Source organism: Sphaeramia orbicularis, chromosome 16, assembly GCF_902148855.1.
Source record: "Sphaeramia orbicularis chromosome 16, fSphaOr1.1, whole genome shotgun sequence".
NCBI classification, from domain to species: domain Eukaryota; kingdom Metazoa; phylum Chordata; class Actinopteri; order Kurtiformes; family Apogonidae; genus Sphaeramia; species Sphaeramia orbicularis.
In genome coordinates this window covers 7,493,858-7,510,135 of record NC_043972.1, presented here as the reverse complement: position 1 = coordinate 7,510,135, position 16,278 = coordinate 7,493,858, and the positions used below count along the sequence as shown (strand labels likewise).

The following is a 16,278-nucleotide window of genomic DNA, read 5'->3' as shown; positions in this document are numbered from 1 at the left end:
AAATTCAGCTGAACAGCTTTCGACCAATTGAAAACACACAGATCTGCTTTAACTACCTCCCAGAATCCTTCACTGCTCCTGTGATGATCCAGGCCTCGATAACAAACAAGACAATCCTGTTTATTCTGTCAGTTTTATAGAGAGATGTGACAAAAACATCTATGGAAAAAAAGATAAAGTGATGAAAATGATTCGACAACCAGACAAAGTAAGAAATGAACAAAATTAGCATTAAATAGTAGCATAAAATTTAATAAATAGAAACAAGAATGAATAAAATAATGATTTAAAAAAAAAATATGGAAGCGACAAAATATCAAAAATGAACAAAAATGGGAAAAAAAGTCAAGAAACTCAACCGAAAAAACTACAAAACAAGTACCATACGCAAAAATAAACAAAGAAGCAGAGTACAAAATAAGTAACGTAGTAATGAGCAAAACAACCCAAGTGAAAAAAGTAATAAAATGAGGCTCCACATGCAAAAATACAGGTTAAAAAAAAGCAACACATGAATAAAAATATCTGCACAGGCTCTTCTTACTTAATTTCTCTCAACGTTGATTTTAATGTTTTGTTGTTTTGTTTTTTTAATCCATGACTATGATTTTAAATGTTTGCCTCTAAATTTCTAATATATTTTTTGTGTTCTGACTGTAAATAATAATTTTCTACCACAACTAAACATCTATTTTCTTCACATCTCTATTAATGTTTATCCCTATTGATGTTTGTATCTAAAATCAGCATGAACAGGACATCTTACAGCTGTACCCATGATGTGTCCCAATATTTTTGTCCATATAGTTCATAAACATCAATATTTTCTTAAAATTTAATGGGAGATTTTTCTTCCTAAGTGACATGTGAAGAAAGTAGATGGTATGGAAGCAAAGATAACAATTTAAACAAAACTAACCAGTGCAATGCAAGGATATTTATCTCAATATAAAACTATATTTTGACATTTGTCGTTATTGTTTTGCATCCTAGACCCCTGTTATTCAGCATGTCCCAATACTTTTGTCCATATAATGTACATGAGTCATGAAAGCCTGTCTGCGTCAATCTAATTTCCACAAATGTTACACTAACAGCTGTGAGAAAAGACATGACTGAATAGTAAAGGCTGTTTGTTTATGTAAAAATAATGTAACGTCGACAAACAGGCGTCGTATTGTTAAGATGGTGAATTATTTCCTCCCGAGCACAAACAAACGCACATCAGATTCTTTTCTGCGATGCTTACGTTACTGCCGCGACCTCTGACTGTCATATGACCGAGCAGCGGTAAATGGGTTCACATAAAGAACAGCGAATACATACAAAAAAACCCCACAAAAGCACATGCATTCTAATGCTCCTGTGGTGTTTTTAATCTCTTTCATTCCATCCACTCACTTGTAACATCCCTCTTTCTGTTTTTTTTTTTGTTTTGTTTTGTTTTGTTTTTTTTATGCTGCTTTATACCTTTTGGCCACGTGAACGCACATCAATCAGCTGACCTCAGTATTGAAGCAGTTTCATTACTCTTGACTGAATTTTGTGTTGATATTAAACACTGAATGTGACACTCGCTCTAATCCCTGCCCAGACTTCAAAGCTCAGACATGAAGAGAGCACAGATCATGCATAGTTTGACTGTGAGAGCCAGGAATGTGATAAAAACATAATCCGCAAATGTCTGAGGTTCCAGAACGTCACGGGACAGGGGAGTCCAGGGGTCATCGACAAAAGAAAAAAAAAAAAAAAAGCACGAGGAAATCACAGGAATGTGTAGCTGGAGAACACAATTATCACGTTTAAATGACTGGAGACCGAACAGCTTTTAAATATCATATGGAGATAATGCAGAAAATCAGTCTGTTTGTGGTGAGTTCAACCCATTGGCTGTGAAGAAAACATCATCTGACATTCCCAACAGAACCATTCGCTGCAGCTCATGTTGTTTGAAGCCACGTGGAGATAATGTGTGTCAGCTACCACCACACATGTGTACGGGCTCATCCAGCTGTGGGCTAATTCCACACTGCTGGATGTTAACAGAATGCCTCCGCTGCAGGATTCACTGCCAAGCATCCACGACTCAAACTACATGCCAGTAGTTTTCTCAGTCAATCCGTTATTGCTGGTACAAAGCTGCTTAGCGGGGATTTGTCTATAAAGTTTCACATTCTCTGCCTCCACTGTGAACACTACGGTTGTGAGTTTGCGTTATTCACTGTCCATCTGTTATCACAGCGCTATTGGACCTTCAGAAAGCATGAAAACGACTGCAAACTGTCTTTGAGAACTGGGAAGAGGAGGCAAAACACAGCAGAGAACCCATAAAAACATCATAGACGTATGTAAATTTCTGCAAAGCATATCCAGCAGCCTGTTTTTTTTTTTTTTATTATTTCATTTCAAAATCCGCAAACGGAAAAGCATTTTTCTGTTTTCAGGTCAAAAACAGCAGAAACTACATGTAAAAATAGGACCAATGGTCCTGTAGCTTACCGGCCAAATTAAAAGCTTTGGGAAATGTATCCAGATGCCATTTATTATCACCCAGTTCTGTGTATTTATTATGTTACAGAAATAGCCCATGTTTTGGTCATATTCCAATCAGATCTGTAAAAAATTCAAATTCCAACTTGATATCATTGATACTGATTTATTGGATCAATCCACTTCCTATCTCTTATAATGGGAAATTTTTTCGAAGTCGCCCCAAATCCAGAATCAAAATAATTTCAATACCTTGTGTGGACACCATCATACAGAAGCTGTATACCAAGTTTGAAGTCAATCAGAACTGGAGTTTCGGAGAAGAAGACGATTGAAATGTTTTCCTCATAAGAGCCCATGTTCAATTTTCCGTAAGTTCCCAGATCCAGAAGAAGATCCTGATCAGCATATAGACATTATGTTTTGGTCATCTCCCCATCAGGGCTGGACTGGAGAAATTTACACTGGATATCATTTATATTTACTGAGTTATTGCATCGATCCACTTCCTATCTCTTATAATGGGGAAATTTTTCAAAGTCGCACCAAATCCAGAATCAGATCCGGATCCAAATAATTTCACCAACTTTTGTTGACATCATCATAAAGAAGCTGTATACCAAGTTTGAAGTCAATCAGAATTGTAGTTTCAGAGAAGAAGACAATTGAAAGTTTTGTAACAGACGACAGACGCCGCATGACAACAATAGCTTACAGCCTCTCAGCCGGTAAGCTAGAAAGGACTTGACTTCTTTTACTTATCATATTGATAATAATTGTCTCATACAAATTGTACAAATTGCTGTCATAATTGTGCTCTAATATAGTGTTTTTAATGTGAATATTTAGAATATATTTATGTGTGTGTGTGTTTAGAGTTTTACATCTATATGTATATATACAGCTCTGGAAAAAAAATTAAGAGACCACTGCCATTTCCTGTGAAATCAGCCTGTCTGCATGTATGGCAGCCATTCCATTCCTGTGTCTGCTGAATTTCACCACAAACACACCTTATTCTACTGAATAAACACCTGATCCCTGTCTTATTTAAGAAGGAGAAGTATAAAAACCACTACTGTGGCCATCACTATCTTCTTACAACAGACAAAAACAGTGCTATTAGTACCGAAAAAGTAACTGGAATCCAAAAATAACTATTGAAAACTACTGGACTTCTGCTCTGACAATGTTCCTAAACTCTGAGGACTGTTTTTTCTATCAGGACAATGCTCCTGGGCTCAGCTAGGTCCATAAAGGTGTGGAGGTGTGGTCTGCCTAATTGTTCATGCTGTCCCCCAATTCCCTTCAAATCCATGAAAAAATTCCAGCATGTGTCCACGTGTACTGTGTGAAGACTGTATGATGTCTTATATTTGTGCTTTGCATTATCTTCTGTTCGTCACTGCAATTTTTTCGAAGAAAGGGGTTTATGGCAGCGCTCCACTTAGGAGCAGCGGCCTGATGTCCCTAATCATTAATTAGTTAACTAAACTAAACTATTAATTAGTTAACTAAACTTAATTTCATTTGATATACTCTGTACTGTCAAATGATAATAAAGACAATCAATTCAATCAATCAGTTCAATCAATGACGGACCACCAGATGAAGACCCTGTCATGGCCAGCCCAATCTGCAGACCTGAACCCATTTTGAAAACTTCTGGAAGCAGATGGATGGTCACAAGCCATGGAACATTTCTGAACTTCTTGAATTTCTATGTCAGGAGCTGTATAAAGTCATCCAACAGTAATGGAGGAGAGCCAAGACATGTGAAAGCTGTCATTGAACATCAGGATTATTCCACCAAATGCTGATGTTTGAACTTTTCCCAAGTTAAAACACTAATATTGTGTTTAGAAATGAATATGAACTGGTTTTCTTTGTATTATTTCAGGTCTGAAAACACTGCATCTTTTTGTTATTTTGACCATGAGCCGTGTTCTGCAAATACATGCTCTAAATAATAATATTTTTATTTGGAATTTGGCAGAAATGTTGTCAGCAAACACATACCTATAAATGGTAAAATCAGAGACAGTGATAGTGATAATTTTGCAGTGGTCTCATTTTTTTCTAGAGCTGTATATTTTTGTAGTATTGATCATTTCTTTCCTGCTCCTTCTTCTTATACTTGCATGGAGCAACTGTAACACACAACATTTTCAACCGGGGATTAATAACGTATTCTGAGTCTGATTTTCCTTTCTGGCCTTTGTGAAACAGAAAATAGAAAAGGTTTTTGTTAAAGTACTTTTATACTGAATATATCTCTCTCTCTTCACACCTCTAGTGTTGTAAGACACTCCATGCAAAAGCGCCTACTTTTCATCTGTTTCTTTATTGCTTATAATGATAAATAAAGGCAAAATCAAGTGGTTTGTAATGATTACGTCTGATGTTTCTGACCACAAAACTGAAAAAAATTTCTTCCAAAAGTCCTGTCTGTTTCAAACACACCAACTGAAAAGCCAAAATGAGCATAAAAACACACTGTAGAACCACTATTACACCATCCATTAACAGCAGATGATAACAGTACAGGGACACGCTGGGAGGGGATGGGCGATGTCATTCAGCCCTTTAATTAACTCTGAATTTTCTCTCATCACACAGGGGGTCTGGCTGGGTGACATTTCCAACCAGTCAATCAGAAAAACCAGCTGGAGGACACATAACGGGAAGGAGGAGCCTGGGGATGAAACTCAATAATGGGAACGTTTGTCTCTCTAGGCTTATTTATACAATATTTGAAAGTATAGTTCGTAATATTAAAATGATCAATGAGAAGGGGGAGACCATTAGCGTGGTGCAGTATCAGAGACACTGAACAGTTGAAGAATGAGTCCATGAACCATTGGAAGCTGAAACCCCACCCCTTCTGCTATGCCCCATGGGACATCACGTCAGAAATATAATATAAATATGCATGTCAGTGGTGAGAGACATTGTGCCACCAGTTACACATATGATGTTTATCAAATTAAAAGATAATTTTACAAGCTAAGTAAGTCATGGTTTGATGCAAAGATAGTAAAGAAACGTCTTTAGTGTGAAACTTCATGCATTATTTTACTGTACAGTGGTGAAAAAAGTGTTTGTTCACTCCAGACATGTGTGATTCAGTGTATTAAAAATCACTTTTTCTGTTATTTTTCTCATTTAATGCGATTTTTAATTTGTACTAAAAAAAAAAAGCCTGAATGGAAACACTGAAAATCTGGCAAAACTTAAAACTGCTGAATTAAAGGTGAACATGGACAACAATTCTGTGAATAATTCAGTGATTAAGACAAAACAATCCATTATTAGTCTCACAATGAGGAAATTTGCCGTGTTACAGCAGCATAGGGATAGTAAAATAAGTAAAGATTATGGTAGAAATATAAAAAATATATATAGTAGCACTGGATAGAAACAGCAATAATACAAAAGAACAGAAAATATACGTAAAAGAGCAAAGAATGGAGTATTACAACAAGTCTGGCACCATGCTAAGGACCATAAACAGTATAATAACTGTACATTGTCATTATGTTTTAATTTATTATTTATTATTTTTTGGTATTATGGTCTATAAGGTTGTTAGTGACAGCCTCAACTAAGGTTTATTCAGATGTTTTTCAGTGACTTCAATACAGAGCAATAACTTAACAGCAATCACAAAGCTTAGTTTCATCTTGTGCAGGAGCCTCTAACTTTATATTCATTAAAGTAAAAACTATGCTTGTTTTCATGTATTTGCTTGTTTGTTTTGTTTTGTTTTTTAGAGATTCAGGTGTGAAACAGATCCTTGAGGAATAAGTGTAATTTGTTCCATCTCTACAGCCTAAAATCCAATAACTTCTCTATGCACAGGTTCCATCTGGATGGATAAAGTAAACTATTTTTTTAAAATTTTATATTGACAAAAGCTGGTCTAGATGGGTCTCTTTCCTTAAGCTAATCATGCAGCATCCATGCCTCTCATATCACATTTTAAGTCATGACATGATCCAATTATTCCCACAAAAAGTCAAACAACAACAAAAGCCACCAGTTTGGCTTCACTCTGCCAAATGTCAGACATCATGTGGGCGCAGAAACACAGAAATGACACTTGAAAACACACAGTCTGGTTCATCTGAGTCCTAATGTTTGCAGCACAACCTTAACTCACTGCAGAAACATCACAACTTGTTTTATTTATTAAAGGTATTAGTGTAAGCAGTGGGGGAACTGCAGCCGCTGCATTGCAGAGTTCAGGATTATCACATCACACACCCAGGGCTTATGACAGTTTCAACCACACACTAATATCAGTTGTTGCACTTGAACTAATCCTGCAGCGAGGCCACTAATCTTAATCGACGCTGTGAGGGGCTGAACGCTCCGACTATAACTGGCTAATGAAACCAGCTGCACAGAGCTAATATTTACAGAGGAAATGCGCTATTGTTGTGGTTAAACCAGCCATTACCTGCTGAACACCTACATGTTCTCTACCGGATGCTCCTTGTTTTCATTCATTAACTGATTAGTTCACAGAATGTGTTCTCAGAATTCATTCTCTGAACATTTAGCCACTTTTCCACAACAGGAATGTCAGTTGTCATCAACCAACAAAATATCAGTAATGATACATAAAAGGTTGATAAGTAAAGAAAAGGGAAAAAAAAAATTAAAAATAAATAAATAAATGAAATTAAACAAGCTTGAAAAGGAGTAGGAAGAAGTAAAAACTTACATACTCCTACCCCAAATCTCTATTCCTTATGATCTCTATATAGCAATTATTATTTTACATGAATATCAATATAATAATAATAATAATAATAATAATAATAATAATAATAATAATAATAATAATAATAATAATAATATCACACATCCTTATCCCTATAGACACTAGTATGATAATACCCATTTACAAATTTATCCAGGATTTGGAAAAATCTTGGCACATTTCCACTGAAATTATGCAGGAAAAATATTTCCATCAACCCCAAACTTTCCCTGGAAAAAAGTTCCTTGTAGGGGGCGGGAATTTTCAGGTTGCCAAGAATTCTGTGGGGCGGGGCTTTGTGCTGAAGAACACTGATTGGTGGAACACACTTGCAGCGTTCCAGATTTCCGTTCACCTTCCATGTTTAATCCAGCATCTGCAAATTTATTTGTTCCATTTCTACATGCTTCATTTCTGTTTTGATCATTTGGAAAATGGACTCCTATAAGTCTATTATAATAATTTGTCTTTCCATCTGTATAAGCCTGGACCTCATTGAAAATATTTCCCAAATACACTTAAGAGAAATTCATCTAAACTTTGAATGAGCATCTTGAATAAATTTGGAATAAATTTCCACGAACTTTGAGGTGGAAACACACAACACAGAGATTACTAGGAATTCTCTTACCAGGTAAAAGAATTCCTGGTAATAAAAGTTCCTGAATGTTGGTGGAAAAGGGGCTTTGAGGTAATCCACAAAAACAGCACAAATGTTGCCAAACTACTGAAACTAATCCACTCGTGATCAAAATATTCCACTTAGACGTGTACAGTTACATAGAGATCATTTAGTTTTACTTTAAATGAATGCAGAACGGTAGATAAAACAGTGGAGTCACTCACCTCTGTCGTTGTACAAGGGCTGTATTTACCTGAAATAAGAAACAGAATTATGATTAGAGCAGGTTTAAGAAGCTCAAACATACATTACACTTCAGTGCAAATATATAACATAATTCTGTTACAAAACTTCAAAAGGAACTATTGACATTAAGGGAAAATAAAATAACAGTTACAACAAACTAGAATCACCATTAAGAGTTAGTTTAATGTTCAGCTCCAGGTTTATTTAGTTATTTATTACTTTGACTAAGATGTTCAGAATCTTCTAATAAAATTAATTTCCAACAATGTCTGATTTTTCTTCCTTTCATTCAACCAATATCAACCGATATCAGTCCAACACAATAGAAAAAGAATCATTTTTGTTACCATTATAGCTGAAAACTGCCTTCTGGTTACCTTTTTTCATATCGAACCATTATTATACTATTAATATTTTCTATCTTGTCAGTTCAATTTTGGTTGAGAATAAAATAAATAATTATATATCAGTGAGGTTTAATTTTTGAGTGTGTAAATCCAAATGTGAGCAGCAATAGCACCTCACATTTAGTCGCATGTAAACAATACAATTTGCAGTAAAAGTACTGTAGAGTAAAATAGAAATAGAGTCTCTTTTTGTCACTTTTAGTACAATCCAGCATGAAATTAAAAAAAAAAAAATCAATCTACAAACAGATGCATATATAATTATCTGAATATGACATGACCAAGACTAGGATTTGAACTTTTTAATTAAACATTTTTGCATTTTAACAAAACAATAACAATAATACAGTAAAATAGACTGATTAAACATGAAGAAAAGGAGGAGTAAATAGGTCTTTTTCTTAGAGCTGAGACAGTTCACCAGATCCAAGTTATATAAAAAATAATTAGAATTGCCACTGGGAGTAGAAAAGGAAAACAACCAGTACTTGATATAAACTCTGATACCAGGATTTGAGGTTTTGGTCATTTTTTTTCAGCCTTATTTTAATTAATAAAATCTAAAAAGTGTTCACTCTGCTCTGTGGCATCGAACTGTCTGCAGTTCACTATAAATGAAGACATTTTCTCTTCTTCCCTAAATTAATCCCTCTGCGTTGTAGTTATCATTATGAAACTGGATCACTTTTAATAAAACCTCTGTTTGACTTTAATTACTCTATTCTCTGAGCAGAATGTGACTGATGACGACAGAACTCTTCCCCACAGAGTCTCTATCCATGAATGCACTCCTTCACAAAAGAAGACCCACTTTAATTCTTCCTCAGGCGATGGCATTCCAGCTTTTACCTAATGAACAAACATCCCGCTCACTGACGACCTCCTTAACAAACGGCTGTTTTGTGTTGTAACGCGCGGTAACCCGACATAACAGCGGCTCTGACATCAGCTCATGACCAAGTTGCATCAGGAGACATGAACACCTCGCTGACGTATGGATCAAGTGGAGAGTGTGATGTTTGCCGAATAAAGACGATAAGAGGAATAGTTTTGGGGCTGAAAAGTCCATTTTTGATTTGATTTAATCAGATTCATTGTGTTATATTTAACCTCCTCAGATCCAGCTATGGGTTTTCTGTCCACAAGAGTTTCACAACTTTATACAAAAAAAAAGAAAAGAAAACTGTCCACCGCCAAGGACATTCCATAAAGATTTTAAAAACTGCATCTGAAAAAACTGTTGCATCATGATGTTTCCAATATAGGCACTTATTTAATAAAACACAAAAAAACCTTGTACTTTGCTGACATTTCCTGGGTCTTTGGAGGTTAATGACTTACAGGGTGGGGAAGCAAAATTTACAATATTTTGAGGCAGGGATTGAAAGACAGTGTATGACCAATTAGTTTATTGAAAGTCATGAGAATTTATTTGCCACAAGAAAATGTACATATTAGAAAATGTTTTTATTCTATGTGTCCTCCTTCTTTCTCAATAACTGCCTTCACACGCTTCCTGAAACTTGCGCAAGTGTTCCTCAAATATTCGGGTGACAACTTCTCCCATTCTTCTTTAATAGTATCTTCCAGACTTTCTCGTAATAGTTTTGCTCATAGTCATTCTCTTCTTTCCATTATAAACAGTCTTTATGGACACTCCAACTATTTTTGAAATCTCCTTTGGTGTGACGAGTGCATTCAGCAAATCACACACTCTTTGACGTTTGCTTTCCTGATTACTCATATGGGCAAAAGTTTCTGAAAAGGTATGGATAATAGTGTTAGGTGTGATTATGACATCAGTATATGTTTGGTTTCAAAACAACTGACGTAGTGCCTGCTGAGAAAAAACAACTAAATGTTCATTGTAAATTTTGCTTCCCCACCCTGTATAACAGTGTTTTTCAGCCTTGGGGTTGGGGTTGGGTGGTGCAGTGGTTAGCACTCTTGCCTCAGAAGAAGAAGGTCCTGGGTTCGATTCCAACACCAGTGGGACCTTTCTGTGTGGAGTTTGCATGTTCTCCCCGTGTCTGCATGGGTTCTCTCTGGGTATTCCGGCTTCCTCCCACCATCCAAAGACATGCACTAATAGGTTAATTGGTTAATCTAAATTGCCCATAGGTGTGAATGCGAGAGTGATTGTTTGTCTCTATATGTTCAGCCCTGCGATCAACTGGCGAAATGTCCAGGGTGTACCCCACCTTCACCCGTAAGTAGCTGGGATAGACTCCAAGCGACCCCCGTGACCCTAGTGAGGATAAAGCGGGTTCAGAAAATGAATGAATGAATGAATGGGGTTGGGACCCCACGTGGGGTCACCTGGAATTCAAATATGGCCGTCTGAAATTTCTAGCAGTTGATAAAAATAAACAAAAAAAATGTACTAATAAAAAATATATGGTGAGTTGAGAGAGACAATCCCAATCCATAAAAGACATGACAAACTGTGAAGCTGAAACTGAAGCACTGTGGTTCTGTTTATCTGTCAAATGTTCATTGTGGTCCGTTTCAGATGCTGCAGCTCTTTCCTAATTCATAGTTTGAATCATTGTTTGCACAGTATTCATTTGCAGCCCTGTAAATACAAGCTCGACTGACTGCACATTAAAAAAATTTAATTCTCACTTTGTGCAGTAATCTACACCTGGCTTTTCTGCCTCCATCCATAATAATATACATTATATAGACTAAATGTCATCTAAAATTATTGTTTATTTGCAACATAGTATTGCAAACTATTACATGATCAAAAACAAATAAATTTTACCAAAAAACAATGTCTCCGTTTTGAATGTCTGGGGTTGCCAAAAATTTGTGATGTTAAAATGGGGTCACGAACCAAAAAAGGTTGGGAACCACTGACTTATAGTATATATGCATGTGTCTCAAAAACAATAAAAGACTACATTTTTCCAAACTTCTGAAAAACAGTGTAAAAACATAACAGAATCCATGAACACTATGCCAATTTTTTTCATGATTATACACAAATTAAGACATAATTATGATAAACATATTCCATTTCTGCCATTTGACTTTCAAACTATCTCACAAACTAGGCCTTTACATGAAAAAAAATTAATTAATAAGATTTATATTGTATCATATGAATATACAGTATGTCTTCTTGTTGGTGAGTGACGTTTGATCTGTAACTCAGAGCACTAATGAGTCCAATTAAACAAAAAGAAACTGATGTAGCTGCTTTGTAAACAACATAAACTGATTATTTACTGCACTTTGGCCGATTAATAGGCACTAATAGGATGTTTACAAACTCAGCATTGGCAGAACTAAGCTCTGATTGTGGCTGATTAATGGTAAAGAACTGGAATTACAGACTGGTGTCTATGGACATTTAGAGACCTCACAGAATCTATTCCCATTGTCTAAAATATTGTATCTATTACTATGCCTGAGTAAACTGTAACAAACTAAAAGAGAAATTAGAATTTTTTATCCTCGCCTGTTTTTTTTTCGGCTGGATTGACGATGATATGCATAAATTAACTGTTCGTGTTGGAGATTTTTAATAGCGTATATTTCACCCCACAAAGATTAAAAATCATGTTTGAACATTAAAGTTTGCACTAAAATACACTTTTGATGTACTTTTATTAGCATTAGGGTCTAAACTTTGAGCAAAAGTTGAAAAAAACATCCATTGTCCTGATTTATTATATTTTTACAGTAGATGAATATTAATATAATTTTTTAGCCCTAATATAATTTTTTAAGGGGGGGCTAAAGGGGTTAAAAGTATTTTTGTGGATCTTTAGTTGAATCCTTTTCCATCTTCCCTCCATTGCCACTTCATGAATAATTTTCTAGATCTGACATTAAGCCTGTTTACATGACCATAAAAGTCCGACATCTGGGAGTAATTGGATAATTTACATGCACTTAAGAAATGCGATAATCGAAAAAAAAAACCTGGTTTAGACGCTCCAGTCCATTATCGGATTTCGTTTGGAGTATGAAGTGATGGTAGACTTAAACTTCCTGTTGTCTTCTGCTCACATTTCACTATTTAACTTTCGTTCTCTTTTATTTTTTAATTGCATTTACACATGCGCAGACGTAAAAGAACAAAATAAATCAGATTAACCTGTATGCATGCGTGAAGACACTGGAGTGTTGACGAGAAATCTAGATGTGTTAGTCTGATTTCTCATAATCAAAGAACTGCTGTTATTGGATAAAGCCTATCACATTATCCTGTTTACATGATCACTGGAATAATCTGATAACTCCAGAAATCGGATAACGATCGGAGTATTGGTGTGCATGTAAATGGTCTCAATGAGTAAAATAATCCCAAATAAAGGTTTTAAATTCTAACAGAGACCTGTTGAGAGTAAAGTTATCAGAGGAAAGTTTCAGAAGAGTAGAGATTCCTTACCATTCTTGGCCCAGATTTATGTCATTCTTTACCTAGACGGCTTTATCTGCCTGAGATTTGGTTTCTAACAGGTGTAGATAACAGACAATTAGATCAGCACATTACCCTGAAACTGAAACTGTGTGGATAACACTCAAAACTACCTGAAAGCATGTGCAGAACATCTAAGACAGGGGCCAGAGCAGTAAAATGCTATCAGAATAACCTATACATGATGACAGTTCTAAAAATGCGAAATTATGAAAATGCTTACATTTACAAAATATCCTTAACCCAAAAAGACCCCGTGCTACTTTTGTGACAGTTTCCAAATGAATATTTATCTGTATTTTTAATATTTCTTAAGTGATTTATCACTATTTACTCTAATATTATGCTCTGTATTTTGCATTTTTAAGTGAAAATCACCTGCTTTCCTATATTTAATTTACTCATCATATAGATGTTCATAAAAGCTCAGATTAAAGTTGAGGGTTATTGTATCAAAAACAGAGAAAACTGAAGAAAAAGTGACTTTATCAGTAAAATATATCCTCAACTGAACATAAACCCAGTGTCTCCATCCACTTATCTCCGTGGGTTTTACTGGTGAATCAATGTTGTAGAAGATAATGGCGTTTCCACGGTAACTACAGAGCCTCTGAACGTCCAAATGGGTCATATCTGATGACCGTGAAAAGATGACAAACTGTATTTTACACCAATAATTTACATGTATTGATAAGATTAGTTGGTCAACAGGTATTGAACATTTCAGATCAGTAGATGCTTTTGGTTGCCGATGTATGTTTGGGTATTTATGGGTTAAACAAACCAAAAACATGCAAATAACCTAAAAAAAACAGAAATTTCTAAAGAAAAATAAGTGCAATTTCAACAATATTATGTATCAACTTTTCATTTACACACTAGTTTATCATATGGGCCAGATTGAACCCTTTGACAGGCCGGTTTTGGCCCGCTGGCCCTATGTTTGACACCCCTAATCTAAGAAATCTGATGAGAATGTAGTGAACAGATATTGTTGTTTATGCATCTTCATATTGAATTGTTTCATGCTTTTTAACTCATAAAGACCCAGTGTGACATTTGTGGCAGTTCCCAAATGAAATTTTCTCTATATTTAACCATCCTTATATGGTTTATCACCATTTGTTGTAATATTATCTTCTTTTTCTATTCTATTCAATTTTTTCTATTCTGTTTTTCTTCTATTTTGTCTTTTTTTCAGTGAAAATCAGGTATTTATCCATATTGAATTCACTGATAATGTAGATGTTCATTAAAGCTCAGATTAAAGTTGAGGGTTATTGTATCAAAAATAGAGGAAACTGAAGAAAAAGTGACTTTATCAGTAAAATATATCAACTGAACATAAACTAATTGTCTCCATCCACTGTCATTGATCCAACTCCATGGCTTTTATTGGTGAATCAATGTTGTAAAAGATGACGGCGTTTCCACGGTAACTACGGAGCCTGTGACTGTCCAAATGGGTCATATCTAACGGCTACAAAAACATGACAAACTGCATTTTACACCAATTATTTACATAGATGAGTGGATCAACAGGGATTAAACACTTAATATCAGTTGATGATTTTGGTAGATGGTGGATGTCTGGGTCTTTATGAGTTAATATGAATATTTAATGTAACCTCATCTAAGTGACAAACCTCTGAATTTCTCTAATATTTTGCTCATTCGGCCTGATTTGACAGAAATTACATAATACTGACAGTGTCTTTGTCTCTAATATGAGCAATAAAACTCTAAATATGACATGTACTATATATTCCAGTGATGTACAGGAGGAACAGCACCCCCCCCCCTCCTCCTCATCTCTAATGGTAGCGTCCATACTCTAAAAATAGCCCATTCATTCAGACCTTATGTACCTACAGGCCACAAACAGCAGCATCTCAAATGCACTCATAAAAGTTGATTAGACAAAACATGTGGCGCATTTATTAGATGAAAACATTGACTCAGCGCCGTTGTGCGTTTGGTGTGTGTACACGGAGTTAAAGGCCCGTCCCTCAGGCCCTGGGGTACTCCATTACAGTCGGAGGAAGACGGATGGAAAGGCATTTAGTCAGTCTGAGCTGCAAATGTGACCGGTTTGACAAGTGTTCGGTTTAAGTGCATTGGTATTTGTTTTTGTTTTTTTATTTGCAGACACACCCGTAGCTACAGCCTGATGTGTTTGGTTTCAGTACAGTTTGTTAATCCCTTAAATAAGAGAAGGAATGCAGCTCTAATGTAATAATAGAATCTCTGGGAAAGCACTGTAAATGTAACTCTAACCCATATGAGGCACTAATGACCATAAAGTGCAATAAAGTCACTATAAAGGCTCACTGCACATCCCAAATGAGACGTTCCCACAGTACTGCTGGGATTTGTCACTCGGCATGCTCCGTCTGTCCTTGTGTTCTCGGATATTTTCATCTTAGCTGCATAACAGGTTTCACTATTTCACTCTACTATAGCTCACCCCCGTCTGATGTCTCTGGTCATGAATCTATTCGCACTTAACCCTTTATCGGGCAAGTGACTATTTTCGTCATCTCCGCACATGTTACAAGACAGTGACAGCAATAGTTCCAGTGAGGACAGTGAGGCAACAATCTCAGGTCCAATGTGGTCTACAGGGTCTAGAAGGTCCACCTCTGCATGAACAGTGAGTGGACCTGCTTTGTTCGGTAACATGAAGTAATGGTACTAATGTAAGGAATGATGTTCAAAGGGATCATGTGGATGTTTTTGTTACAGATGGAAATTAGCACTGCAGCTACAATCTGGCATATTTCCAGCTGCAATTGTTGTAGATGTTCATTAATATGCACTGTCCCTAATAAATAAATAAATAAATAAATAAATAAATGTTGACAAGTGTCTGGATCAGCACTTACAGTCGTGGAAAAAAAATATTAGACCACCCCTTGTTTTCTTCCATTTCTTGTTCATTTTTATGCCTGGTACAACTAAAGGTATTTGTTTGGACAAATATAATAATAACAACAAAAATAGATCATAGGAGTTGAATTTCAGAGCTGATATCTATCCATTTTCCATGTTTTTTTGATAATAACCAAAATCACTTCAGTTCTTACATCAATATCTATGGTGTTGTACTGACAAAAACAGTGCTTTTAGGCATTCCATGTTTTCTTTTCTGTCTGTTTAAGTCACATGATACACACAAGAGTTAGTACTTGATTGTATAACCATTGTTTTTTATGACTTTTGATGGTGTAATAATTTCTTCCGCGACTGTATGTTGCTCTAATGTTTTAAAAGTGATGTTCTAATGTTCTACAATACATGTTCCTTCCACATT

At 35.6% G+C, this 16,278-nt stretch overlaps 1 protein-coding gene across 3 annotated transcripts in view; it reads right to left on the bottom strand.

Annotated features, from left to right (window-relative positions):
• The window catches only part of spire1b (spire-type actin nucleation factor 1b), a 73,390-nt gene that overhangs the window by 54,852 nt on the left and 2,260 nt on the right, over positions 1-16,278 (bottom strand). For all 3 annotated transcript variants that reach the window (XM_030157887.1, XM_030157886.1, XM_030157888.1), the window contains exon 2: positions 8,105-8,133. In XM_030157887.1, coding sequence (XP_030013747.1) covers positions 8,105-8,133 — 29 coding nt within the window. The remainder of the gene's footprint in view (positions 1-8,104; positions 8,134-16,278) is intronic.